The following is a 25,575-nucleotide window of genomic DNA, read 5'->3' as shown; positions in this document are numbered from 1 at the left end:
CTAAAGTTTTCAATTTCTAGCATTTAACTTTGAATGATTAAAAATATTTTTATCTAGCCGATATTATCATCTAATAAAATGTTCTGTTATGTAACATCTTTTCATGTAGACGTGAGTGTGTCAGTATTTGTGTTATGTTTCTTTATTGTTGATGAGTATCATGTTCTTGAGATGTATTTGCGAAACATGTGGCAGAGAGGGTGCACGTGCTTCATGCTGTTCCCAATGTACATACATGCGATCAGGTGTTATGACGGACAACATTTAGTACAGGAAAATATCGTACAAAGAGTATACTGACCTCCGAAACCGCAGATCTCCGCCAAAGTAAAATAGTAGGTACTTACCTCAAGGTAACGATCGGCAAGTATTGTTAGTAAGTTCGGGAGAAAAACAACATTAGAACGCGTGTATTCACATACATTAGTGCCACATGCAGCAGGAGAAGAAGCCATGCTATACAATTATTGCAAATAAACCTTTACAATCATCATCGTCGTCAGAGAGAAACTAGTACTGGATACTTGGGAAGGGATAATAATTACACGGCTGGAAATAATCCCATACAGTCATGTAAATAGATAAAACAATCAAATTAATAGCAGAAAGAGTACATTTGTACCTATATCGTATTTATTTATATTCCATTTATGTAGTTGTACTATGTGTCGGTCGATACTTTGTGTTTGTGTACTTACTTTGACACCATAAGCGATGATTTTCAACACGGTTTCCACAGAAAACATTCCAGTAAACCCCATATTCGAATACTTGAGGACATCCGCGTAGATGTCATTTTGATTATAGTACTGCCATATTGTGATGAAGTGCCGGACGTTATGGATAAACCCATGGCAATGAAAATACATAATTGTTACTTTATAAATTACCTCATTTCAAGCAAGAATTAGTATTCTGTGATGTACAACATTGTATGGAATCAATGTAAGTTGTTAGATAAGTTATGTTACGGTTCATGTAACGGTCAACAGTTAGATATAGAAGGATAAATATATCAAGGGGATAAGTGACAAGAGTTTGGTGAGGATATGTGCAAAGATCATAGAAAACTGGATAAACATAAAATTAGAAAGGGTCATAGTGAAAATAAAGCTAATAATAACAGTTTAAAAATATTTAACCAAAACAATAATTTAGAACAAAACATAATAAAAACAAATAAAACTTAGTTGGGTAGAATAAATAAAAAATAGTGTTATAATTTAGACCACGTAATATAACCTCAGTATCTTTATAAAATTTTGTCTCAATTTGAAAAATGATCAATTTTGTCAATTTTCCAATAAATATACAAAGCAGCCCATAGCCACCAACAGATCACGCCTGGCAGTAGGCCATTCCACCAAGCATGCACAATATCCACATAAAGACAATTAGGAATAGGTCTTAAATAAGATCATGCAACACGAACAACATATATGGCCCATGCCACGTCCTATCTGTACCCAGAGATTGTTGTGCATTCACAAGCACGAATAACCGAATAAAATGTTTGGTGTATCTGTGCCATAAATGTGCTGGAAGGACAGGTATATCGTGCAGTAAACACCGATACATACATATTTAAGTAATAGCAAGCGAGGAGTAACAAAGGATTATCCAACGAAACACAGGACAAAATAAAATGATATTTGGCGGTAGGTACATTTGACGGGATAGGCTCGGTAATAATTTTAAATACGGCGCATTCCGATGCAGTGTATACTGACGCCGAATAAGTACAGTGATATCGTAAACACTTTGTATGTTGTGTGTATGTGTGTGTTGTGGTTTTTGATCGTCCTAAACTAGTAGGCAGTACTAATGTTGTGCCAATGATGTAGTTGTATCATGACGTCATCCAGGTATAGTTACGATTGTTTAACACTTAAGACAGACGTTTCACAACTAACAAATTAATAACTAAGGAGCTATCAGGTGCCAACAAATATTAGACGCTTAACGACAAGGTTATGTCTTAGTATATTTTGCCAAACTAGAGAGCTTGACTTATGATGAGCCCTCTAGAATGGTATGTGCAGGCTTCAGTGAACTCAGGAAGGATTGGTTGCTAATCTATGTCGTCACTTTCAGTGCCTCGTGAATCAGGCTAGGTTCTTCAGCAACTACCTTAATTAAGTGATCATTGTCTACTTTTCACATTTAGTGCTTCTTTTGTTACGTATGTTTTTGTATGATCACTTTTTGATAGTGTTTTGTACTTAAATATATTGTTACATTCTTTGAAATTATTAGTATTAAATTAGAACTTATATAACTTATGCTAGGACATTGAGAAGCGTCGGATACATACCTTCATCATGAGCAACAATGTGTTGAGGACGATGAGCGTCATGATGAAGTACTCGAAGGGCGTAGAGACAACTATTCTCCACACTTTGTACTTAAAACTCGCCCTTTTGCTTGGCATATACCTCTCGAGAGGTCGCGCTTCTATCGTGAAGTCTATACACGATTTCTGTGGACAAAAGTAATTCATTCCTACTGTATTTTTGTAGTATATGGTAGGTAAGTGTACTCTAGTAGGAATAACTCTTATAGTCAAGCTTTTTTTAAATCTTTACTTTTGGACTTTTTTATAAAGGGACTCTCAATAATTAGAGTCAAATTTGATTTAAAGTATGTATATTGAATGACAGTTAACTCACCTGATTCTTATCAATTTCACCATCCTGGAGCTCAGCTTCGCCCTGCTCTTGAAATGTGATAATTATCAGAGCTACGAATATGTTAACAAAGAAGAAAGGAAACACCACGAAGTAAACTATATAAAATATGGACATTTCTATTCGAAAATTTTGTATGGGTCCCCTGTCTTCGTAGGTGGCGGCCATTGAATTTTGTAATACTCTGCAAACAAACAATTGTGTTAATGTTAGGTTTTCTAATAAGCCAAAAAATATTGTCAAACTCAAATTCTAGTTGGAAAGTTCTAGTCAAAAAAGTATAAGAGTCTTGTTAGACGTATGCTTCTCTACCTGTCTCCGAGTTGGATTATTTTAAATTACAATACTGGAATATCTTATTTTGATAAAAACGTAATCACTTGTGGATATTTAATTTTTATTTATCTATGTCTAAAGGTAAATTTAAGTTAGAAAACATATTATTATCAGGTTATTGGGCTTAACAGATTAAGCTAAATTACTGTCAAGAGCTGCTTATATGCAGATATTTTTCAACGTATCACAATTAATCAGGATTATCAAGGCTAGTGGTCTTTCAAGCCTTAGTCTTGAACAAATATAAGAATTTAATCAAGTAAACTCACTGTGGCCACCCCTCCCCGGTCTGCACAGCGAACAGCGTAAGCATGGCCACGGCGACGTTGTCGTAATGGAAGGATTGCGTCGTCCACGTGCGCTGGTTGACTTTCGGCAGCAAGCTGTTTGACTCGTACACGAAATACGACCCTCTGAGAACATAATAAGGATTGTATTAGAATGTTTACTTTGAAGAGTGTGTGTAATGTGAAGTAAGTAAACAATGAGGGCGGACACATATGTTAAGACAGTTAAAATCATTATTGTAGTTTTTTCAAAGTAACTAATAGGGATATTGTATATTAAGGTAAAATAACTGACGGGTTGAAAATAATGGCAGAAATGAAAATGATTTAAAGATGAATGCTTATGTAGAAGAAGATGACACAGATATATGAAAGGAACATAAAATACTCAAAAACAATGATAATAATAAAACTTAATACTCACTGGCAGTCTTCAAAAGTATTCTTACTGATATCGTTGCAGTGAAAAAATTTACCATTAAAAAGTTGAACTGCAATTACAGCGAATATGAATTGAAACAATATGTACACAATGAGAATGTTGATGACATTTTTCAAAGAGTTCACAACACAGTCAAACACTGCTTTTAACTTTGGAACTCGTTTTATAGTTTTCAAAGGTCTGAGCACTCGTAACACTCTTAACGATTTTATTGTGGACAGATTCTGCCCCGCGCCCTTTTTCACGCCTCTGTAACAAGGAAAAATTATAATCAGTCATTGTTTATATGGTTTAAGAAAACTTAACTCTGGTAACAATGAAAACAATACTAATAGTAGTGTAAGTAATGAAGAAGTGTCCAGACATCGCTTAATTGGAACATCGAATGGCAAAGTTGACGTGGACAATGAAGTGTTCTAGACATCAATCGGAGCATCTAAAGACAACATCGATCTGCGAAAGGTTAGTAAATAAAAGGAGATGCAGCTGACGACGAAAAACCAGAAGAAGTGGCATATAGACTTGTTTGTTGTATGACTAACAAATATGACAATACTGACAAAAGAAAAGTTAACAAAACTACAGCTACAGTTCCAAACGTACCCGATCTCAAATCCGAAGCTGACAAGGGCGCATATAACGACGGCGGCATCCATGATGTTCCACAGGTCGCGCAGATAAGCGCCGGGGTGGAACAGGATGCCGAGGTCCACGATCTTCAGCAGCATCTCCACCGTGAACACGCCCGTGAACGCGTAATCGAAGTAGTTCAGGATTTTGTTCCTAGGGGTAGAATAAGAAAAGGATTAGAAGGAAAATTAGGAGTATTAGATGGTAGAATGGCAGTTGAAAAAAAAATATACAAAGAAAGGGTAAGAAGTCAAAAGAATGCTAAGTCAAGTAAAGAGAATTCGCTTCAAATTGTTGCGGGACTGATGAAATGGGATCTTCATGAAGCTAAGTCAGTCAAAAATAAAGTCTGATAGTTCTTAAGTAACAGATAAGCAAATAATAAAGTAGAACGTACCTGTCACTCTCTTCCACTACGGGGTCTTCAGCCGCTAAAGCCGCAGAACTCATACATATAACTACCATGATAAAAAAATCAAAATATCTTAAATTTACAACCCAGTGTGCGCCTCGCCTAATTCTGTAAAACAAACAAGTTCACCATTACAATAACACTATTTGATTTTCCAATAGCTTTCTGAGTATTCAGAGATTCTGCATTGGGAAATAGAACTGGTTATAATGTCGTCAACTTACGGATTAGTAGGTGACAAAATAAACATGGACGAATATGGCAGCATTGGTTTTGGTCCATCTGGTACCTCATCTTCATCTTCTTTTTTGGCCTCTTCTTTCTTTTTGTTCTGAAATGTTACAATTACAAATATTACTCTATGATCACATAAGTCTTTTCCATCTACATGATTTACACTACTTTCTATGTCTCTTACTCTGGCTCTATGAGAGTTCTTCAAAAATATCGAAGTAAAACTACACTAGTTTTGTTAACGATTTAATGATATTGTTACATGATGATGTTTTTTTTTTATTTAGCATATTAATGATCTTTATCATGATCTATTCAATGTACAAGTATATTTATAAGATGACATTGATAATAATTCACACTAGAAGTTTCACATTAAGATTAAAAGTAAAAACTAATACTTAAGCCATTACTGATGAATGTCGTGGTAAAACGTGCGTGTGAAATCAATTAGATTGAACATAAATTAAATATCTTAAAGTGAAAGGAAGAAGTGATCCCCAAGCCAGAAAGTAACCATGTATTGAAATCAATGAATCAGTATGTGATTTTTATGAATCGAGTAGCCACCTAGTTGAAGTTAACGTAAAAAGTCAAGTTGATGTTGACAACCATTAGCCATCTATAGATAAAGATCATAAAGATTTGATAAAAACACCTATGATGACATTCTGCTCACATAAGCGACATCGACCCGTCTAGCGTACTTAAAATGTTGTTGATATTGAGGTTATGAACGAACACACATAGGAAACAACAACACATCAGACAGCGTGCAAAGTCATGCAGTGTTAAGAGAAGCTGCAGAATGAGACTTTAGAAGAATTCAATGAGAACAGTGAAGGTATCAAAATATCAACAATATTTTAAGTCGTCGACACCAATACAATTTGAAGCATAGCTTTGCCAATGCCGAGTTCGTTTTACCTTCCTACTCGTCGGCGAAGAGGGACTTAGATCTACTCCCGGTGGAGAGCCGTCCACCGCGTGTAATGCACCCATCTCTTTCTCCAATTCCTAATTATCCGGAATAATGTATGAAATATGTACAAATTTCGTTCCAATCAACAGCTTAACCAATTAGGACAACCGCTTGAAAGTAAATGCTTGTGGAAGAGTGGTTGAACATGCTATGGCTTTGAAACTGTGATACTATCAACTAAACTCCAAAGCATCAGAGGATGAATACTAGGTACTAGAACAAATAGAAGCGGGTGCTTACTTGGAGCTGTTTCTCCTTGTCCTCCTCGACTTGTTCCTCTTCTGCCGCTGTCAATTCCTGTAAATACAGAGTTGCAACATTTACACGAAAAGCGGCGTCAGATTTACAAGAGCGCGATGACGTCAACATACATCAAATCGGCGAAAACCTCCTTTGTGACAAACATTCAAATAATTCTGCGTTATTTGATCTTGATGTAGGGACATATAAACAGATAAGTTCACGATTGACTGTGATTACTTATAGAGATGATGATGATGGTGGAAGATCAAGTAACGTAGAACTAAGAACAGTTCAACAAACGCACCTGGGCGTTAGCCAAGTTGTCGACAGCGATGGCAAGGAACACGTTCAGCAGCGTGTAGTTGCCAAACAAGACGAGGATGACGAAGTACAGAGAGTAGATCATGCCCCTCTGGATGCCGCCCTGAGACTGGATGCCATCATACATCACTTCGTTCCAATCTTCACCTGTTAGGATCTGGAATTGAGAAGATAGTTCGATTTTAATTTTGTAGTGAGTGTTAATTTGGTCTAAAATTTTATCGAACTCAACAGATCTCAAAACGGGAAGACAAATCAGAATAGTCAAGATAGAAAATAAGTGTTGACGTTTTTGATGTCCTGACTCATAACATATGTACAATATCATACTTTCTACATTTATTTTATAATATTTACATAGTATTTACATTAATTTTATAAATTAAAAATAAACTTATATGTACAACTTAAAACTAATACATTGCATCAAAAAATTGCTCCTCATCGCTGTCACATTGTAACTTTCTACATTGAACATTTAATAGTACATTACTTTGAACAGTAGGTATATAAAAATATATAATGACATACTTTCTACAATATAAAAGTTAAGACTAAGTAATTACCTGGAAGACAGTTAACAACGCGATAGGAAAGGTGTTGAAGTTGGTCGGCGGCGTGCCGTCCTCGAAGTTGAACTGTCCTCCAAACAGCTGCATGCCAAGCAGCGCGAAGATGAGGATGAACAGGAAGAGCAGGAACAGCAGCGAGATGATGGATCTCATTGAGTTGAGGAGAGAGATCACCAGGTTCCGAAGCGATGACCAGTACTTGGTGACCTGGAATTAATACACGATTAAAAATGTAGATTGTTGCAATCTCGATATTGATATATTTATCTTTTAGTAAATATTTTTTGTCGGTTAGATTTTCAGATTTTAGGGATACAATTATATTTAACCTACAGATTCCCTCTTAGATATTATTTCTACAATCATAATAAATGAAGAAAAATTTGGTCAGTCACTAGGCAAACTAATTTGCCAACGTATACGGTTTGTACACATTTATGATGGACATTTGAAAATAATAGAGAAGTGATTTTCGTACCTTGAATATCCTCAGCAGTCTTAGAGCTCTCAGGACAGATAGACCGAAGGAGCCTCCCTTGACCTCTGACCACACGACCTCGAAGATGGAGCCGGAGATGACCACGCAGTCGAACCGGTTGAAGGACGACTCGAAGTAAATTCGCGGCCCAAGCGCATACATCTTCACCCACATTTCCATCATGAACAACCCCAGGAACACAAATTCGGCATAGTCTGTGAACGACAAAAGTTTGATGAGTTTATTTATAATCATTATATTACCAAGTCCTTGAGAGACAACCTGAAACAACTTGTACGTCTTTAGATAATACTTCAGTAAATAAGGTTAATCAAGAGAGAATATCTGATATAAAACTTACATAAAAACGAAGTCAGCCACTTGGGTTGTCTATAATGCTCTACAGCGACGCATATCGTGTTGAAGAGCACCAAGACAATGACGAACCAGTAGAACCACTGGGTCTTCACTGTGTGCCTGATCCAAAACCGAAACCTCTTCTCAGCCCGCCAGAAGTCCGCAAACCTCCCGGCTGACCGAGCTTTGCTTTTTAGAAAACCTGTTGTAATTTCATATTTGTTAGCAAAAGTACAAACGTCGAAGTTGTCGTTGATCTTGCAATGTTACAATACTCTACTCTATTTCTCTTCACTTCCAATGATTATAATTTCTAGGTAACTTTTATTAATTACCACTTGTTAGAGGATTATTCATTGCATGACCAACGGCATTTTCATTAAACTAAAGGATTCGGGTTTAACATTCAGCTAATTGTTTATCAAGTCTAGCCATTACGCACATAACGATAGCAGTCCTACTGATGTAGTGTCACAAATTCACGACACAGATGCTCATGAGGTTCATAAGCTCGTTATTGATCGTTAAGTTTTATAACACGCAGTAATTGAACCGTATGGAAACGGCATCGAAATTCGATCGGGGTCGCCATCCGATACTTTGCTCGTATAAATCAGTAACCACCCTCTTCTGAGATAACTGTCACGATATCTCCAGAAATATATGTTACGTTCTATGGTAACTTTTTGGTGAAGCTCACGTTGTACAAGCTCTGGGCAGGGGTTTGGAAATAGCGGACCTAGAGGTAGAGGTAGAAGAGATAGCAGGGGGGAGGGATAAAAGGGGTCTGACGTCTGTACGGTCAAAAGATAATTTCAAATACGACAAGGCAATCATAAAAATTGCACCATTTGAACAATTTTGAGAAACACGTACAAACGTTGTCATTATAGATTACAGGTAGGGTTACTATTCCTAAATCTAAGACTAGTCTATTTTGACTACTGTAGAAGATGAAAAGGAATATTCTACCAGCATCACGTTTGATCCCATACCTTGCTTTTTCTTTGGAACTGTAAACAACCAACACACAAATAGAGTACGAATACGCAATGATAATGGATGAAAATGAAATAAAAGAGTTTGTTATTGACAAAATATCATGCAACATTCATGAATTTACAATAGTTACGTGAAAAGAATAGGATAACAATTTTAATGGTTACAAATGTGACTAATGTACGGAAAGTTAAAAGATACCTAACCACACTGTAAATATGTAACAGTATAAACAGGTAAAAGTAAACCAATATAAAGAAAATGAGGACATGCTGCTAAAATTTGACTGCTGTTTGAATTGAAAACGAATCTGTAGATTTAGTTGAAAATCTGATACAATATTTATCTGTAGGTATACACACAACACGACACACAGTATGTAACATTCATATGATGAGAAAGTGGTACTGACCGTCATCACCGCAGTCTTCATCTTGTTCTTCCTCTTCTGTATCTGTGCTTTTACTTTTACCAAGGTTTTTTAACTTCTTTTTGGCCGCTGCTCTTCTCCGTGCTATAGAACAAAATACATTAGGATTTGTAACACCACAACCACCTCATGTAACCACATAAGGCATTCTTAAGTGGATTTCAAAACCTAACTACCCGTAGATTTGCGTAAGAGAGACAGGAATTTTACTTTATTTGTAAGGGGCTATAATGTAGATAACCCTATGTCTAGTAAGCAAATTATCAGCTGCTGACAGAGTATTGAAATCCGTAGTTAGCGTATTAATATGCTTACCTTCTATTATGTGCATTTTTTCTTCCTCTGTTGTTCTTTCTTCTGCTAATATTACTTCCTCTGTAATCAAAATCAATTTATTAGTATTTTATTCGGCCTTATGTCCTTTATGTCCTTTGTACACTGTCTTGTCTTTTATTAAGTCTAGTTTTTCATATAATATTTGTGATTCAACCTTACCTGCTTTACAAATCCACTCAACGTAACCATTGAGTTCTCTCTCAAGTTGCTGCTGTCTTCTTAATTTAAGAAATTCTTGTCTATTTTCTACTTTCTCTCTTTCTTTAGCGAACTCACTGCAAACATATTACGTGTATATTGAACTACTCTAGCACTAATGAAATAATGGTATGCAATATTTCTTTCTGAAATATTTGGCACAATATGTCAGAAAATGATGAAACAAAAGTATTTCGAAAGAGCATAATTATAATACAATGCACAACACTCACTCATTTTAAGATTACTGCAGACTAGCAAACCTAGCAAGAACTTGACATACGTTTGTACATAGATATTTATTACTTTTTTTAGAAATAGTTAGACATAACTTTCATAAGAGTGGCTAAAATATCTACTATATTTTTGTTCAGTTCTAGCGTTACTTGAGCAAACACTTATCAATACTCAAAAGACCTGCTTCAGTTATCCAGTTGAGATACGCATTGAAGTCTGCATTGAACATTTGTCGAGCTCTTTCTTTTACGAACTGAGCTCTTCTTTCAACGCGCCCTCTTTCATTAGAAAACTCTCTGAATAATAATAATGATGAAAAGAATATAAAACAAAATATAAATGTGAATCAAATGTATGTAGTTGATGGGAATATTTAGAAGTGTTGAGACTTACCCGCTAAGGACACCGAGAACTAAGTTGAGCATAAAGAATGAACCCAATACTATGAGAGGCACAAAGTAAATCCAGTTGAACGCACTACCTAGCGCGTCATTTGTCTGTAATAAACATAAACTTTTAGTTGTACATGGACGTGTGTTGTGACAAAGATGGATAAAATGAGGAATGATTACATTAGAGAAGGTCTAAAAGTAGTACTAGTGACAGAAAAGATGAGGCAGAAGCGGTATGGGCAAGTAATAAGGAGTATAATACGTACAATAAAGAATATGTTAAGTATGACTGTAGATGGATGGGAGGAAGAGGAAGCCCAAAGAAAAGATGGAGGGATTAAATAAAAGATAGCATGAATAAGAAGGGAGTGAATATCATTATGACGAGTGACAGGGTAGAATGGAAGTGAAAAACAAATGCGATTGGGAATAGGGCAGGAAGAAGAAGATGAAGAGCAAGAGGTGAAGAGTCATACCCAATAGAGGATTGCGGTCCAGCCCTCCATGGTAATGCACTGGAAGACGGTGAGCATAGCGAAGCCGATGTTGTCGAAGGACGTGATGCCCCTGTTCGGCCCTTCCCACTTCTCTAAGCACGTGCTCTTCTCATAATCACACACGTTCGCGCCAAATGGTGCTAAACTCACGTTGTCCGCGTTACACGGCGTCGCACTATCGCCTTCATTTACTATTTCACCTGGGACATTGGAAAAATACAAATCATGTTACTAAATAGAACCTTTCAGAGGTATCTAAATCATACCTCTATGATCATGTAACAACTCCGACCAGACCATCGGAAACATTTTATAAACGAAGACAATTCGACTCTCGGTCGTTTCAAGTGACTTCTTTCTATTGTAAAATGTTTATGTAGCTATAAGTCTTCCACTGTGTGTTAAATATTTCATATCGATTTAAACTTAATCAAGTATCATAGAGAAGTACCTATATTATTATTTTCATTAATAAACAAATCCTACGTCATTTCACTCGTAAACTTGATAAAATCTACGATAAAATCAAATAGCCTACATTCTTAAAATGCAACGCAAAGTCTAGTTTCCGAAGGCAGTTGTAATTAACTTTTATAGTCAATAATTAAAACGTTGGAAAACTTTCCAACTGCTATATTACATTTTGAAGTTTGGTCGTTAATTTGAATTTTCACATGCAATGGTGTCGCCTGTTCGTGAGTTACTGACTGCATATTAGTGTTAGAAACTTTGCGTTACTTGAACTAGGTTACTTTTATTTATACAGACGATAAAGATATGTGTTTTATTTAACAAAAGTTGGTGAGCTGTACTTGTTTGTGATTTGGCGACTCGGCCACCACTGAGCGCTTAAGAGCACAGGCAAAGATAAAGACAAAGTGCATGTAGAATGTATGTACACACAAGTGCGGCTTAACCACTTATGTGAAATAGGATATGTGTACCGGGTTGTTTCCGCTGATTACTTTAATATTCAGATGCTTGTTCTCACAAAACAAGAGGAGATTTGGTTGAATACAACTATTTACACCCAAGAATAAAATATCGTATGTTATTGGGCCATCATTTGTTAAATTTATATAGTAACTATTGAGTAATCTGTGCTTAGGTATATTTTATAACTACTGGTGTGGTCATAACGATGAGGAGTTACCGTAAAACAAGTATCAATTAATTAAGAAAAAATATACTCACTAATATCTTCTAAATTATAACAAGTCTTATGCAGCGCCCCTGAGTAGAACTCGAGGCCGATGATAGCGAAGATGACTATCGCGAAAAGCACCAAGAGGCCGATCTGCAGCAACGGCGCCATCGCCTTTATGATGGACTTCAGTACCACTTGCAGACCTACACGGAAATGGCATTTATTGTAACAACGATAAGACTCAATATTGCATGGCTTGCCCTGTAATTTATAACCTTTTAGTTGTTAGAAGACTTTTGTAAGACAGTTTGAATTTAGAATAAGCATGACATGCATGAAAAGATTTGGAAATTGAGAGAATAGGAATGTCAATTCCTTGTTAGAAATAAAACTATTTGAATGAAATAATCTTGAAACAAAAGAAGCTTATAAGTTACTGAGTAGGTGATAACCTGTATGATATAAGTAAGAAATAAAAGTAATTTTGATATTAGTATCAGTTTTAGGAAGAAAAATATTAATTTTACAATTAATGAAAAAGAAGACGAAAATAATGATCGTTACTATTTTACCGAAATACACGTTTATAAATTACAGGGCAAAAACATGATAGGTTTTTAAAATGAAATTTTGAAGTAAAGGTTCTGATAGCATTTTATAGAATTACTTTTAATCTTTGACTGATGTCAATTAAATCAAATTAGGTAAAACAAGAGATAATTACCAAATTGTCGTTTATTTCTCGACGTTAGTTGCTATTTTTATCGATGATAAATAACATTAAGAGAAAGTTGTAACAAAGATACAGACAACAAGAAATAGATTTTCTGACTAAATGCCATATATCTAGAGATGAAAATCATTAACTAATTATTGAAAAGAGACATCGTAACAATGGTAACACAATATAAAATCAAAAACTTATCGTGCACAATGATAGAATTGTAGCATCATTTTATTTCAAAATGGCGGGAACGACTTTTTTTTCTAAGCGGCCAGTGAAGTGCCATTTTTATTCAGCCAACGAAAGAGGTTGGTGTTGTCTTATTCAGCCAGTATTTTTTTTAAATAAAATGATGCAACAGTGGGTCTAGTGGAACTACAATACGATTAACTAATCTATGAATGTTCTAGAACTCACTAGGAACGCCCGATACTAATTTAAGGGGCCTCAGCACCCTAATGGCACGCAAGGTCCTGAAGTCGACGTCGGCTGGCGCGATCGGCAGCTGCGTGATGATACTGCCAAACACATATCACTCGATACTATAGCTTGAACTAGCAACTAGCTGAGTAATAAATTACTACTGAAGACTGTGCTTTTTAGAACAAAAAAATATAAAAAAAAACCGTGATGTTAATAAAAATAAATTATAATGTCTGGATAACACGGATACAATGTGTGTTTTTTTCTGAGCATCAACTTTTTTTTAAGAACCCATAGACACAGTTTACCTAAAAGTAGGTTAGTGTACATTGGATAATTGCCTTACTCCTTGCTCTTTAATATAATTGAAACTGTGTTATCTTATTAGGGTTTTATCACCACGACGTGTGAACAAAAACATTATGACATGACTTCTATTAATAGTAAAATAATGGAAATAAAAAAAGTCAAAGCACAGCCTTAATTTTATGTAAAAAATAACTACAATCTAAATATCGTGTATCTAATTAGTTAGATTGTTATTTGCTAAGTAATCATGTTAATGTTACGCATTTTAATCTAAATACACCATATTTATTCACACCTAAAACCATTTCTTTATCTAATTTCTTACGTATTAGCTTTTATATTTGATGTAAACCTACACAATACACAAAATGTATAGCAAATCTTTACTATTATGCAACACGTAGCTTTAAAACATTAAACATTTTCAATAAATCACATATTAATTAAAATTCACACATTTTCTAATCTATGTTAAGTATGTCAATAAACAGTTCGAGAATACGACGCTACGTATTTTTACTAATAATATCAAAAATTCTATTGTCCATAACTAGCTGTAGTTCTACATTCAAAAAAGTTTCAAAATTCGAAAACATCTAGCGAGTAACGTCTATAACAAATAAGGTAGAGGTATTATGTGAACTTTTCGCCAATTACTGTGAATTACTTGGTATCCGCGAGACGAGCTTGAGCGGTCGGAGCACTCTGAACGAGCGCAGCATCCGCAGGTCAACGTCCACGTTGTATTCGGCGAATATCGTCATCGACCTAGTTTTTGTTATCGAATATTCAATAATGTCAACCCTTCTTTGTGTTCGACAGAACCTAGTGTCCTACGTTAGTGTCAACCAATTGTGTGGCCTAATAGTTTGTCAATGGTAATTTGTAGAATTTAGAGTAGTTTGTGGATTCACTGAAAGCAGCGTCGATGCTCCAAATAGTTTTTTACGTTTTATTTTGAGCTATCGAGGATGCTTTTTAGAGTGAACAATAATGTGACGAAGTGGAAGTTATGTAAATAATGTTTAGGTACTTATTCGTAAGATCTAGCCTTCCAAAATTAATTTTGCTGATATATCAATGTAATCAGAAAATGGCGTTTAGTATAAGTACAATCATTGTAGGTTAATTGATAATAGGAAATTTACAAATACCTACAACTTAACTACAAGGCACATAGATTATAAATATGGTATTGCTTACATGTACCCTTATGTAATTTCTTCCAATAAATTGAATTCAAAGATATAATTTTATTTAATTAAAAGGTAAAAAACATAACGCTGAAAACGCACAATGCAGCCATTTAGAAATCTGTTCATCTAGATTTAACATTTATTTACATAACTCCAAAAATACGTCTTAACGAGTAAAATTAACTCTAATTTCAATGACAAAAGTAAAAAAAGTGGACTCACCCAGTTACTACAACGAAAAAATCCATGATGTTCCAAACGTTCCTAAGATACGATCCCCTGTGTAAAACAAAACCTAAGGCTAAGATTTTTAACGAGGCTTCTACACAAAATATTCCTAAAAAGTACGCCTCGGTCTTTTCCTGTAACAAGAGAAAACAATGTTTAGTTCTATTATTAGGTACATCTATAACCGATCCCAATATTCAAACTATCTTTTGTTTTGATCACTAGAGATATGAATTTAGCATTACTTGTATGTGGGTAATGTCAAAATTAAATCTCTAGTGAGCAAATCACGTATGAATAGAATAATGGGAACCATTGATAGTGGTCTAGCTATGTTATATAAGCTTTAAAGTTTATTAGTTTTTGAAGTTACGTAGCAATTCGAAAATAAAACAAAAACGGAACTGGGCATAAAATCAACAGCTTATAGACATCGTTATGTTTAATTCTATGGGCATATTATGAGAATTGCAATGATAATTAGGCCCTGTTAATGTAATGTTTTGTGTATTTATTCCTTATTACAAATTTGAGTTCTGCGGTTATCTCGAGAGCTGCAGAAGCTGTTTTCTTTGCATTGTAATGTATTTTTTAGGACATAAGAGTACCTACTTCGATTTTTTTTACAAAAAAATATATATACAATATAGCATCAAGGCGGTTTGTGTGTGGATCATACAAACTTATATCAACAAATAAGGTAATCAAAAGACCTTCAATAGAAAAAAAATCGCTTAGAATTCATACATTTCATTAGGGAACTCATGTTGTGCTTACTTATTTGGTTTAGTAGAGCGAGGGTTTCGTCATAACCTAAATGAAAATATTCCTTATGGCTACGAAAATAAGGTTGAAATTACCAGATTCTGTGCTAAGATGGTCTTATCGCCGTTAGGCAAATGCTCCTCCAGCGCCAGCACCACGCAGTTGGCGATGATGGTAAGCAGCACCGCGTACTCGAAGGGCGGCCACTCGATGATGAACTTTGTGTACCTGGAAATAAAGTTCACCTTTCATTAGCATTAAAATTTGATGGACTGGGGGTCACGGTTGGTCAAACAAGTTATTGTTTTGAAAAAAAAAAATAAAGATAGGTCTAAATTATTTGATTTATTTGAAGAAAATCTATACTGTGGTGGAATACGACACTTAAATTAGATTCCACAATGAGAGGCAAATCTACCTATTAATTTTCATGCATAGATTTCGATTCATTTAACCGTTCGTTTGCCGGTAATAAGCCAACAGAAAAGCTATTGTGTCTCGCACATATTTTGAGCGGGTTAAACACGATTTAAACAACGTATAAAATATTCCCTACGATGATACAAAATTACCAAAGAAGCTCTAACTAATGACACGTAAATAATTTCCTCTAGTAAGCAAGGAGCCGGCGTTATAATACAAAATGTGATCGTATTACCGTCCGATTAGACACGATAATAAGCGCCGATCGACTAGTATGCGATCATTAGATAATGCAGTTAAGTATGAACGTTCCAACTTAATGGTGTGATGGGACGTGAAATTGTGCACTATATTTTATAGGGTGACAGTTTTTTGTTTTTGCTGGGAAATTATTTGAGGATCTTGAGAAGGGTTTTCAATATACTTCATAATAATAATAGTGTTTGGTTCTCCGATGTTTACGTTTTTTATCTTTTGGTAAAGGCATGGAGTTTTGAATCCGATTCTCAAACTACATAAACGCTTATCTATAAGTTCAATATACCTATATGGTCTATCATTAAAAATGAATCTGTGCTATGAGTTTTCGAAGGCTACCGTCGATGATAAACATAATACAGTAAACTATGGTAAGGTGTGAAAAGTTACAATACTTTAAAGGTTTCTTTCAATACTCTGTGAAACGTGCTTTTCGTGCTGTCCGTTTCGAACTTGGTCTTTCATGAAGGTATGAAACTTAACTACTTTATTATTTTGTGAGTATCTAGGTAACTATGGGAAAATGATACCTACATAAAATACAATTTAAATAAAAACGATACTCTAATATAGAATTGTATCACACCTACTGTTAATACTTGAGGTATTAATACTTGAGGTATTTCACCACCCAGTTTTACTTATAAAAATCCTGCCATTTTATTAACGTCTAATAACATTGAAACCAAATAACAAGGAACGGTTTTTCACCCTAATTAAGCTACATATAAATATTAGGGGTTAAAGTATGAAATTGCCGTTTTATTCTAGTAGGTTTTTGAATTGCCATAGAGTCTTCATGGTTTGAGGTTTTCGAATGGAACTTTTTTCACATGGTTTCTGTGATGTTCTTCTTTTAAAAAATGTGAAACATTTGATTATCGATGTTCAATTGTTTTTGTTATTCAACTTAAACAAGAAAGATGGATACTGCGAAAATTTGAGTAATTTTTGAATATGAGTTCCGACGCGGAAGTAAACGGCAGAAACAGCCCGCAATATCAATGCTGCATTTGAAGAGGTGTCTGCTAAAGAACGCGCCGTGCGATTTTGGATTAAACGCTTTCGTGGTGGAAACTTCGACTTGAAGAACGAGCCATGAGAAAGACCGCCTGACAGGTGATTAACGAGAAATTAAGAGAGACGGTGAACGCCGATCCTAGTCAAACTACCCAGATACCAGGCCGAACACCGAATAATGTTGAAAAAATTAGCAGTAAAACAGCCACGACTCATGAATCGACCTTCACCGCTATTGCTCCATGACAACGCGAGGCCTCATACAGCAAAATAAACCGTTTTAACTCTTCAGGAACTGCAGTTGGAAACTATTCGTCTTCCTCCATATTCGCCAGGCCTTCCTCTAACGGACGACCATTTTTTTTTGTGATTTGGACAATTATCTACGTCACAAGAAGTTTCTTCCCAGGAGGCAGAACAAAATTCTTTCACACTGTTTGTGCAGTCTAGATCCTCAGAGTTCTATCGTAAAGGCATAAATGACCTTCTTATTAGATGACCGCAATGTATAGATAATAATGGCAACTATTTTGATTAAATAAGTTTGTTAAAAATTTTAAAAAAATACAATTTAGGTTTTCAGTACAAATCGGCAATTTCATACTTTAACCCCTATTATATACTGGTTCCCTTGTCCTATATACATAATTTAAAGTTTCGATCATGAATTTCGTGACGACACGGAAATATTTGGAACGCAGCTGGTTTCAAAATTAAATGACTGATGTTTTTGAGGTTGAATGCCTTTAATGGAATTAAATCGATTCTTTGTTGTTTACGCTTTATTTTCTTTTGTGAATTATTGGGCACTTTTTTGAGGTAAATATTTGAGTTGTTAAAAAGCTGGTACAGTAATTATATTAACGATTACTAAAAACACATCTACGTATCATTACAGGATTAATCTATTGCTTTAGTGTTGGTTAACTTGTTAACAGATCAAAGATTATTTAAAATAGCCTATATTCAGGTGGCTTATGTATGACGCTTTGGTTAACTTTTTTCTTAGAATGCTATTTGACCAACTCGACTGGCTTTTTAATTGTTGTTCAGAAACAGCAGAACTTATTGAATATATCAATGAAAAACCGCATTGCCAATAATTCTACATTTACAAAAACAATGTAAACAACCATACAAAACACAAGCACCCCGCAATACAATCTCTTTTCGTTATCAAATTACAGGTACCTAGCGTAAGGCTCTAGTACAAAATGCATAAGAGGGCAAATACGGTGTGCGTTTAATATGTATAAGTGGAGGCAATAGCAACCCTCTCCCTGCTATATGCTAACTTCTGGCCAGATGTTGCGTAGGGTTAAGTCGTAATATGAACATGGTAGTGAATGCTTGCGGGTTGATTTAAGTTTTCCTCAGTACATAATGTTTTGATAAATTTTGGATTTAAAATTGTGTCATTTTTTGGTTGTGAGATGATGAAGATGTAGTGTTTCATATTTATTGTTTTGACCAATATCGTCATCAGTAAGTAGGTATCATTTTCTTAGGGTTTCCTGAGAGGATAACTTATTCATTATCAATTCATTGTCATCACACGTTCAACCTCAACATTTCATTCACAGTCCAAGCTTCAATTAAATTAACACAAACTAAACAATAATATTACACCAACATAATTATAGAAAAGTAAATAACACTAATAACAAACAACTAAATGAAAAGTTCCCGTCACTAAAAGTTTCCAATACCGAATGTATTTATTTGCGTTCCACATGGAAAGCGCGCCACGCATATCGAACGCCAAACTAGTCCCGTTGAATGACACCCAATTATCAACGCCTACATACCTATAAAAAAAAGTTGAAAAACTTTTTTCATTTTCACCCTTGTTTTCCGTGTACGTGACGGTTTTAAAATAACATTTTTTTTTTATTTACATGCTGCATCGTTGTGCGAAACATTCTATGATGGAATGCAGTTGATGTAGAAAACAGCGTAGATGTAGAATGTGTATAAATATGTAGGAAGAGAGTAGGGAAATAAATAGTTGCTTTGATGATGATGATAATGGTGACTATAATAGAAATTGTCGGTACTGCAAGAAATTGCAGCAGGAAGCTTGCAAATATTGAACTAATTACTCTCCTCATGTGATATGTACACAGGTGGTGTTAGTATTTGTGTTAGTCCGGTATTGTCATATTGTACTGCAATAACTTATTACAACGCAAGAATAGCTAATCTAACTACCTAAAACAATCAAGATTCAGGTTAGACTTCAAATCAATATTCTCCTCTCCTAAACTATTTCGGATCAACGCAGCAAAACTATCTCCTTATTTCACTGTTTCCTATCTAACCCATGCATCAGCCACAGGTTTTCATATACCTACACGTAACTAAGACTTAAACATTTTTAATCCCCTAAAACGAGCCACTGACTGAAAATTTACAAAAGCGCAGAGCATCAAGTTTTGATGAAGACGAATGGTCGTCTGATGACTGATTGACTTGAAACACATAATGACTTGATGTACATAATAAAAATAACTGTACAAATATTTTAACCTAACTTATATCTTGCAACAAATTGGTTTTCCGATTTAAAAATCTAGGTAAATACAATACAAAAAAAGTATACAAACCTCCGAATAGGATTTTCGTCGGCAAATATAAAGAGTGAGCTGGGCCCTGGAGTAGCGGGCTGGTGCGCGCCGCCCATGGTATCAGCTGGCGCCGCGCGAGCCTGCGCCCCCGCCGCCTCCTGCGCTGCCGCCAACCTGGAACGTGATAAGGCAACATAAGTCTTTTGAACCTCCTTTGATATGTGCGCTCCTGGTAGCTGGTGGATGACAGATTATGTTGTTAAAGAAAATCGGAGTCATTTTTGTGATAAGAATAGCACCGGTACGAGCCTAAAGGCTTTTGAAATATGCGCTCATGGTTTTTTTTAAGTGGTATGGTTAAAAAGAAATGCAACCCTACTGGCATTCTACTGGCACCTGCTTCAAAGTGCATACTTTAGGTTGGTACTAGGTGTAATTAGTATAGCATAAGGCGTTTTTCCGTCCGTGTTCTTCGAGTAGAGATCAAATTTCGTATATGTCATTTAAAAACGTGCGAGCTTTATATATCCATACGTTTAGTTTATTCGTTAGTTGTATTCCAGTCCGCAAATTTTTTGGCATTAAACATAGTAAACATACAATACGGTGCAAACTATAGGTAGATAAGGTATATAACACGATAAACGCAGCACCAAGGAAGTAAACTTTGCTTCCAAGCGAACCGAATTATTTAATCAAGAAGCTAGGTGTACTAGGCCAGCATAAGCTAGTACAATTATAATTTGGTACGATAGCGTGATACAATATCATTAAACAGTTCTGTGCATGACTGGGAAGGCTCGAGCGGTTAATGATATCATTATCAATTAAACTCCAATGTCGCGCTAAAATATGAAACTATGTTAAATTACAAAATTAATCGCTACGCTTTACGAATGTTTGGACGTTTCTTTGATAATAATTTACTGTTTTTGTTGCTGGAGTTTTCGGTTTTTAATATTTTTTGTTATGTTTGTATACTTACTATTTGTGATGGTCTGCAACTTAAACCGAAACTAGATGTGGTGCGAAATATAAAGAACGTTCGCCATATGAGTAGTTCTAAAATGAGGAAAGCTCAAATCTAAAAGAGGTCTAAGTATGTCAATTATCTATCTAGGTATAAGGTTCATATTTTAAAGCTGAAGACTTTGTAGGTAACTACTTATCTGATTTGATAGCTTTTTATTGAAGAATGGCATTTTATCTCTTTTTCCGCGAGACAGTTAATTACATAGCACATATGTACGTCAGACAGAACCAATAGTCATAATTAGTAGAACAAAAAAGTTCATTTAAAAAAGAGAAGCTAAATTAGAAAACCGCGGAAACAGAAACATATTCTTTACAATAGTAATTGTATTACGACTTGTACTGACACATAATATGTTACGTGTGGCGAATAGACATGCAAAATCTAGGTCAGTATGTACGTATATACATACATATGTATATGTATACACGTGACGGTAGAAAGGGGATGTTTCACTATATTAGATTAATTAATACGCTAGTTTTCGACTGTTATCAGGGCTGCCATCTAAGTTTGGGAGGAAAATAAACAATGATAGATAGTAAGGTAGTTCAACCTTTTAGATTAAATGGAGTCCGTATTAGTCTGTGTAGTACGTTGAAAGATTTATTTTTTTGCCTGTGAATAAGGAGCTCGTGCCTAAAAACAGCCAGATGAATCAGTTTATCATAAAGTTAAGTAACTAATATTACCTATATATTTTTACGGTGCATAGTTAAAACAAATTGTGTACGCATAACGCAACTACGAAAGACTGACTAGTATAACGAATCCTGTGAAACATTTGATCTGTGTTTACCACAAAAAGCTCGACTTTCTTTCAATATATCGTAAGTGTCCACTAAATATATCAAATCGTAATTTAATAATATTGAAAGGAAACTCAATTCTCTATACAGTTCCTGATTTTTTTTTATTGTCCCCCAAACTGGGAGTGCCAAGGGCCCAGTAGATGTGAGTAACCTCTTGACAGGTAAACTATAATATTTATTAAGAAAGTGATTTTATTTACGTCTGATTTTCAATAACTGTTCAGAATATAAATGACTTTTTCTGCATAATGAATAACAGTATTTGGAAGTCGGGTTCAAAATAAGAAATGATCGAATTATTCTGTAAGTTATTATTACGTACTGTTCGCTAACAAATGCTATTCACTCATCAATCGTATTAGCAGAGGCACAAAGTTGTGGAAAAACATCATAATACATGGAGATAAAGTTGTAAAAAAATAGTATGTATATTCCCAAATTAATAACACACTAAGCGAAGAATAGTGGGATAATCTTGATAAAACACGTGTGATACCTACTGAGCGGTAATAAAAAACAAAATATGTAGTAAGTAGTATTACGCTAGAATTTCTTTAAAGTAAATAAATAACATGGAAAAATACAACAATGAGCCAATCGGAAAAACATAGTAGGTACCACAACTAGTTATTAGTATTTTCATTTGAATAACGTAACGTCAGTAATTAATGGATTCCAAGTAAACCATAAGTTCACCTAATACCATATACTTTACCACCTACTTAGACATTTTTAATTGGAATAACAATTCGTGTGTGTAAACGTGGAAAAGATTTGAATAAATTAATTCTAGTGCATTTTGCCTCACGTCTAAGAATTTATGCTGTTTTATAAGTCACTATAATATTTTGGTTTTAATATCTGATGTTTTAGATTAGCAGCAGCTGCGTTGCTTTATGCAGTTTGTGATTTTAAGTATTTTAGTATCAATGAAAAAGTATGTATAGTAAAAGTAAGCCCCATCCACAGAAAGACCGCAGAAAGCACACTTTAACCCTGACTGCTATGTAACAAGCTCATCTTAAACGCTACATAAACGTAAAATACTTCAAACAATTTTAATACCAAAGGCATTAAAAATGTAAAGGTAAAAGATAAATCACACTCATTCGTACTTAACTTTATGAAAACTTAACACAATTTTGATGAAAGAACTGGCGGCACCCAAAAACCTTATGAACACAATAGAACGGGAGAGACGAGAGAGGGGGTCAGAGGGGGGTAAGAGGAGATAGGAGAGGGTTGGGGGGAGAGGTCGAGTGATCGGCCGCGGCTAAGGACATCGGCGCATCTTGCCCTTCGCTCGCCTCATTAGCTAGACCACTAGAGTTATTGTCGTCTGGATATGAGAAGGGGGGATGTAGGTCTTATGTTACTGGGCCGTCGTGTTAGCACAGCGGTAAAGTGTGTGCTTGCCATTTTGCTTGCTTTTGAACGTCTTTGTCTGAAGATGGCAGTTTTATGAACGAAGTGAGGAAACTTGGAGTCACAATAAAATGTTTGATAGATCAGGTTGAGAAAGTATGGAGTGTTTTGTCTGGGTACTAATAAGAATATTAAAATTCACTATCAGCGTCATACCTCGAGAATTTATGTTTGTCTAAACTCAAATTATCAGGCTCAAAGATAACAAATGGCTAGGCAAAAAATTTGGTGCCCTGTATGTAATGTTTGGCAGGTCTTAACGACGGCCTCAGATAACAAATCTTCTAACGGTCAAACAAAAATAAATATCACATGGTACTCTTAATTAGTATAAAGATAACGGCGAACCGTTACCTACAAGAAAGAAACTTCAATAGATCGCTATTGAAATTACGGTGTCAATTTATCTTTAGTAAACTACTACTACTAAGCACCAGCTTTCACCTAAAAAGAGCTGCATCCAAATCGGTGCATTAGATAAAAAACTACTGACACGGGCGTCACAAACATAGACACACATTTCATAGCGGTCAAACTTACAACATTACAGACCTCTTTTTGAGACGGGATACAAAACGAGACAACTTTTATTTTGAGACCTAGGGACTGTATGTAGATTACACATGAATTGTAATGATAGACATTAAAAGCTTGAAATTACCAGAATTTTAAAATAAACACACCACACACAATCAAACGGTTTCCGTAAATCCAAACAACATTTGTTAACACTTAATAAAATAAAAACAAAAGAACTTACGACATGTCGTCTGCACGTTCATCTGACAACTAGCACTTATCTAAAACTATAGCGTTGTTTACTTTTTCTAATCTTCTAATATTATTATTTACTGGTGATAATACGGAATGCCACAAAGTCTCGATCACTTAGCTATCGAATACTAACTGTCAACTGCTCGCGGTCTCAACTAAACGAATATTTATTGTTAACTACCTGCATTTATAAAATGAAAATAAAAAATAAAAATATTGACATGCGTTTTTTTATTATTTTAAGATTGAAAACGAAAATACCTAACCCACTATTGTATTATCTCATTGGTGTATCTTTTTGTTAAAGTAAAAAGAAGACTGGGTCTTGGAAGCATCACTTTTTGTTAAGTTTGTCTTAAAGTTGCGAGCTCACTAGATGGCGTCACTTTATAGCTTGGAAATTGGCTAGCTTTCGAAACCAAAACCGAAAAATTATTTAAAACATACCTATATATTTTTAATACGTAAGTCTCAATAGATAAATACAGCATTGCGTATAAATATATCATCAGTCACAAAAATAGTTACAACAATAATTTCTTCATAAATCGAGGTTAGTCTCGTATCCCAAATACCTATATAATGTCCCTAAGTAATGTTAACACATGGGTTTCTGTGCCAAGTTGTACACAATATTAAAGATAATACTTGGTTATGGCAAACAGCAGCCATGGTATCGCCAAGTTTCGTTTATTCAAGGATTTACAATGAGATATATTTGGCCACTTTCCATTTTGACCGAAACTCGGCAACGTTACATTTTGGCAAGTCGGTCACTTCATGTAATTGAATAATTTATGTTGTAACCGCATTGGGCAGTAAGAGAATCGGTCAATATGTTTATTGAGTTATTTTGTGGGTTTTCGTTTATTTAGCTGGTGGATTTGTACATATTTACTTATGTGCAGTAGAATTGTGTCTGCGCCATTGCGTATCCTTTTAATTTTAGTTTTTCGAAATATACTAAGGAAAAGAAGGTGTAGAGGAGACTTTCATCGAAACAATATTTTGTATTACAAAACCTAGTGAATGTTCTAAAATTCTTTGCTTTGTAAACTAAACTATAAAACCAGAAAAATAGCTAGCTAGCCAAACTAGGTTATAATAATGCGTGTTTGTAATTTCAATATAAAATAATGTTACATTTTGCGATTTGGACAGCATGTCAGATTGTCAGTTCGATGTCATATAATATCGAAATGTATATTTGGATAAACAATGTTTGCATACAATCCTGAATTAAATATAATGCATGATTTTGTTACTAGATTTCATATTTTGCTTTAAATCTATTGTAATAGGTAATACGAGTATATTTTTCATTGTTGGCGGATTAGACAGTCTTTTCAGTTTAAATACATTTCGCTAACTACATATTTTAACTATCCATATAGGTATCGA

The 25,575-nt window shown here is 34.9% G+C and overlaps 1 protein-coding gene across 1 annotated transcript in view; it reads right to left on the bottom strand.

Moving 5' to 3' along the window:
* Cac (cacophony) overlaps positions 1-25,575 on the bottom strand; it is a 200,009-nt gene that overhangs the window by 16,309 nt on the left and 158,125 nt on the right. The window contains 24 exon segments of the mRNA XM_064034849.1: positions 699-809; positions 2,315-2,479; positions 2,670-2,871; positions 3,293-3,436; positions 3,735-4,001; positions 4,356-4,535; positions 4,780-4,902; positions 5,019-5,125; positions 5,956-6,045; positions 6,251-6,307; positions 6,558-6,731; positions 7,141-7,353; positions 7,625-7,839; positions 7,986-8,183; positions 9,393-9,494; positions 9,726-9,785; positions 9,906-10,021; positions 10,575-10,678; positions 11,050-11,270; positions 12,265-12,420; positions 13,359-13,459; positions 15,092-15,231; positions 15,958-16,090; positions 20,170-20,304. Of these exon segments, the coding sequence (XP_063890919.1) occupies positions 699-809; positions 2,315-2,479; positions 2,670-2,871; positions 3,293-3,436; positions 3,735-4,001; positions 4,356-4,535; positions 4,780-4,902; positions 5,019-5,125; positions 5,956-6,045; positions 6,251-6,307; positions 6,558-6,731; positions 7,141-7,353; positions 7,625-7,839; positions 7,986-8,183; positions 9,393-9,494; positions 9,726-9,785; positions 9,906-10,021; positions 10,575-10,678; positions 11,050-11,270; positions 12,265-12,420; positions 13,359-13,459; positions 15,092-15,231; positions 15,958-16,090; positions 20,170-20,304 (3,514 nt within the window).

This window comes from Helicoverpa armigera, chromosome 5 (assembly GCF_030705265.1).
Source record: "Helicoverpa armigera isolate CAAS_96S chromosome 5, ASM3070526v1, whole genome shotgun sequence".
NCBI classification, from domain to species: Eukaryota; Metazoa; Arthropoda; class Insecta; order Lepidoptera; family Noctuidae; genus Helicoverpa; species Helicoverpa armigera.
The sequence above is the reverse complement of the archived record's forward strand: the minus strand, read 5'-3'. Positions and strand labels throughout refer to the sequence as shown.